Raw genomic sequence first — 4,295 nt, 5'->3', positions numbered from 1 at the left:
ACAAATGTGTAGAGGAAAGAGAGACAATCGACTGCCATCGAGGTGTCCACAAAAAGAACTTCTTCTCATCCGTCACTATTCCTAAACTTGCAAAGAAAGAAAGAGTGAAAAAGAAAGAAGGAAAGAAAGAAAGAGTGAGAAAGAAAGAAAAAGAATGAAAGGCACTCCACTCCTCTCTCACTAAAGAAAATACCAACAGCCTCACAAACTCATTGAAACTTCCGCTTCTTTCTTACTATCTCTCTCTATCTCCTATTTCTTTCTATCTGTTAAAATAAGACATCTATCTATCTATCTTTGACCTATCTATCTATCTATCTTTAATCTATTTCTCTATCTGCCTATCTATGTATGTATCTATAATGTATCTTTGATCTATTGAATTGCGTACGGTTATTTGAGAAGGCTTGCTATTCTTACCATGCATTTAGGGGAGATAGAGACGAGAGAGGATGGCGACTCCATGAGAAATGCGTGACATTTGAAAGATGAATTAAAAGACTGAAAATAATTCCCCGAAAGAGATCCCAAATATACACCACCCGAGGCTGCCGCTCTGTAAAAACACAATGAGGTGTACATACACCAGAAGCACGGACACATCCATTCCTTCATCTAGGTATCTTCTCTTACAGAATTTGCTTCTCTATCTAAGTCTAGTATCATGTATGCATAAGAAGAGAACCTTTCTTTCTTATCTCTTCTTTTCCGCTTTCCTCTTCTTCTTTTTCTTTCTGGGATTTCTCCGACTGAATCGACACCCTCCCTCCTGTGGGACATTATGAAACTTTTCGACAAGACCTCTCTCTCTCTTTCTTTCTTGAGATCTGTTTGTCTGTCTCCCCCACTGCCTTAAGAAAGAAAAGATGGCATCATTCCAGGTGTATGTACACCTGAAGATCTTCAGTTGAAGATGAATGGCATTTTGCCTCCAGGTAAGTTCGACTATTATCTCGTGAAAGAAGGATACACACGCCAGACATGTAGAAAGAACCTTCTCTCCTTTCTTTCCTTCTCTTCGTCCATGATCTTCCTTTTCTACGGAGAAAGAACCTCCGCCTTTCTCTTTTTGAAGATTCTATCAGCAGACTGTCGACTTCTCTTGTTCTCTTACGTGGCCCTTGAGCAACGTCTTCACAGTCGAAAGAAAGAGAGAGAAAAAGAGAAATCTTCTTCCTCCTCCTCGACCTTCTTTCTTTCTTTCTTTCTTTGTCTCCTTCATTCTTCTTTCTGTCTGAGCTGTGGTAAAAAGACATTCTCAATTCTTACCGTTTTTCGTCGCAAGGAAGCGACCACATGGGCTGAGAGCCAGAAGGGCTAGACCTCCTCCTCTTCCTGCAGTAAGATCATCTGCTTCTTCTTCTTCTCTTGCTCCTCCCCGTTCATGAAAGGCGGAGGCTCGTCTTCTTTCTCTCTCATACAGTGATGAGTGCCCTGCTATTTTCGTATCGAAGTGGCGAGAAACGTCTTGAAGATGATCGGAGATAGATAGAAAGGATGTATCTCTCTGAAACGACACAAGAGACAGAAAGGAGGAAAGAAAGCTAAAGAAGAAAGGAAGAAAGGACGGAAGGAAGGAAGGGAGCAAAACAGAAAGCTAAAGATAGGAAGAAAGAAGGAAGGAAGGCCAAAGAAAAAAGAAAAGAGAAAGCTAAAGAAAGAAAGAAAGGAAAGACTAGATGAGGTGTACGGACAGGGGATTGTATGGATGGTTGAGGTGTATGTACACCATCCGACAACGTACCTTTGTGGGAAGACGGAGGTACCTCACTTTCTTCGTCTTTTCAGCAGGTGATATTTGTAGAGTCTTCTCTTGTTTTTTCTTTTCTTCTTTTCTTTGATTACTCATACCATTCCCCTTAAAATTCTCTTTTTCATCTTCATCCTTCTCTCCGTCTCTTTCTTTTTCTTTCTTTTTCTTCTTGCTTTCTTCGGTAGACGTAAAAGGTGCCTCTTTCTCTTCACCCTCATCCTCACCATCTTCTCTGTCCTCCGATTCTTCTTCTTCTTCATTCTTCTTTTGCTTTCCCTCATTTCTTCCTCCTACTTTGTTCCTATTCATCTTCTTCTTCTCTCTCTTTTCTTTCACGGAGACTTCTTCTTCTCTCTCGCTCTCCGATTCTGAGATACGCGAGACCCACACTGCAAGGCAAAGAAATATACACATACATCAGAAGAAAGAAGAAAAGAAAGAATGAAAGAAAGAATGAAAGAATGAAAGAGAGAGACAGTATGAAGTGACGAAGGAGATAGAAGAGGAGAAGATCTTAAGAAAGAGTTCCTTAAGAAAGATGATAAGACAGAAGGAACAAGACATTTCGGAATAAAGCGCCTTCTTATCTTCGACCAGAAAGTATCAAACATTGTAGATGTTTTAAAAAGTCCCAATTTCGACCTTTAAAGAAATCTCACGATGCGATCTCTCACCGTACCGCATAATACCCTACAGTCGCTCTTGTTCGCCACTCAGGTGTACATACACTCGGCAGGTAGAGAAAATAAAAAGAACTCTCATCGCGCGCAATTCTTGACGAGAGAAAAAACGCACCCTCCCCCCACCCGGCACAAAACCTCTGCGTGCACATACCTATTTACCTATACATATGAAGCCATATATCTATATCTATATCTATCTATATCTATATATATATATATATACGCATATAAGTATATATATATATATATACTACAGCATTTAAGGAGGAGAAGAAGAAGAGAGATGATGTATGATAGGGCTAAGAGAGATGAGAAATTTGGTTTCATTGAAGTAGTTGTAACAAACGAGAATTCTTGAAACTCACACTGTCTGTACACCGTAGGAAGAGACGTTTCCTGGGACGGATCATCTGTCTTTCTCCGCTGATCTTTCTTTTTTCTTTCCCCCTGCGAGAATCGATGCTCTCCTTCTTCTTCTTCTTCATCTTCGTGGTCGACTGAAACCTGTCTAACAGATCAAAACAACGGAAAGAAGGAGGGAAGAATGAAAGAAAAAGAGAAAAAGAAAGAAAGAGGAAAAGTACAGACAAAGGTGTACCGGGAGAAGAGAAGACAAACTGCCCCTCGTGCATAGACATATTTTTTGCAGGTGTACATACACCCGATCAGATTGATACAAACACATACATATCTAGACATACACACATACGTACATACAGACATATTCATACATAGTAGATCGGGTGTATGTACACCTAGGTCCGTACATATACACCTTGACAGAGTCGTCTTTAGAGTGTCTATACACTCAGTAGTAAAGTGTCTGTGTACATATCCCTCCTCTCATATACATGTACATACACTTGAATCTCCATATCTATATAGATGCGGCCTGAGGTGTACAGGCATTCTCATATGCGCAAGCCTCGTTGTTTCAGATTCCTTCAGAACAGTCAGGTGTACATACACCGGAAAGAAAGAAGCGATAGAATTTTCCTCCTTCTCTCTTTGAAGACAGATATCGAGGAAGATAGAGACAACTCACGTGCAGGTAAACCAAGGAGAGACACACAGACACGCGACCGCTATAGATAGACAAATAGATTAGAGACAAATAGATACAAAGATAGATTAAAGATAGATAGATTGAAGATAGATTAAAGACAGAAAGGTAGATCAAACAGGATAGATAGGATTCCATACCTATGGACAGCATAGTGTATATGCAGATGAATCTTAGCATGTATAGAGCATGCATTCACCTATGTAAACAAGGAAGAAAGACATCCATAGATACATTTGTAGATGGATGGATAGATCTCGATGATGTGTACAGAGAGAGGGATGGCTCAATTCTTTCTTTCCCTCTGTGCATGCGATCCAATCTATCGAGAAGAGAAGAAAGAGGGCTTTCCGTCTTTCTTTGTCTACATACCTTGAGGTCTGAGTAGACGCCGGTACGCCTCTGCACCTAGACTTGACACCTTGAGAAGACTTTGGCCGCGATAATACCACCCTCTTGCTTGTTGTCTCTTCTTCTTCTTCGTTTTCCCGGTCTTCTTTGTTTAACACTTCTTGATCTTCTTCTTCTTCCTTGGTCGAGACTCTCTCTTCTCGGAGAACTAGAATGAGAGAAGAAGAGAAAGAAGAAGCAGAATCTTCATGATCTTCTTCCTCCTCCTCCTCCTGCTCACTATCGTTGGATTTCTTCTTCTTTTTCTTCTTGTCTTCTTTCTTCTCCTCTAAGCGTAACTTCTCTAAGTGCCGGAACGGAGCACATATCTCCATCCACCGAGACATGCATAAAACTCGGACCTGCACAAGACATAAGAAATAAGAAAGAAAGAGAGAAGAAAGAA

General features: G+C 40.6%; 1 protein-coding gene across 1 annotated transcript; it reads right to left on the bottom strand.

Moving 5' to 3' along the window:
• Positions 1-10: 10 nt before the first annotated feature.
• On the bottom strand, positions 11-4,251 carry CSUI_010849 (uncharacterized protein). Its single transcript, XM_068070950.1, has 6 exons — positions 3,872-4,251; positions 2,802-2,944; positions 1,745-2,142; positions 1,270-1,507; positions 421-556; positions 11-81 (listed from the first exon to the last, which is right to left on the bottom strand). Exons 1-6 carry the CDS (start codon positions 4,234-4,236, stop codon positions 66-68), a joined length of 1,296 nt encoding a protein of 431 aa, XP_067917074.1. The 5' UTR covers positions 4,237-4,251; the 3' UTR covers positions 11-65.
• Positions 4,252-4,295: the final 44 nt, after the last annotated feature.

The sequence above is a fragment of the Cystoisospora suis genome, assembly GCF_002600585.1.
Source record: "Cystoisospora suis strain Wien I chromosome Unknown contig_8575, whole genome shotgun sequence".
In the NCBI taxonomy this organism is placed as follows: domain Eukaryota; phylum Apicomplexa; class Conoidasida; order Eucoccidiorida; family Sarcocystidae; genus Cystoisospora; species Cystoisospora suis.
This window is presented reverse-complemented; position numbering and strand designations above follow the sequence as displayed.

Coding starts and splice junctions, on each gene's coding strand:
- CSUI_010849 (XM_068070950.1), bottom strand. CDS start 4,236: ATGTCTCGGTGGATGGAGATATGTGCTCCGTTCCGGCACTTAGAGAAG. Junction 2,945..3,871: donor GCGTCTACTCAGACCTCAAG/GTATGTAGACAA, acceptor TTGATCTGTTAG/ACAGGTTTCAGTCGACCACG. Junction 1,508..1,744: donor ACCTCCGTCTTCCCACAAAG/GTACGTTGTCGG, acceptor GTGTCGTTTCAG/AGAGATACATCCTTTCTATC.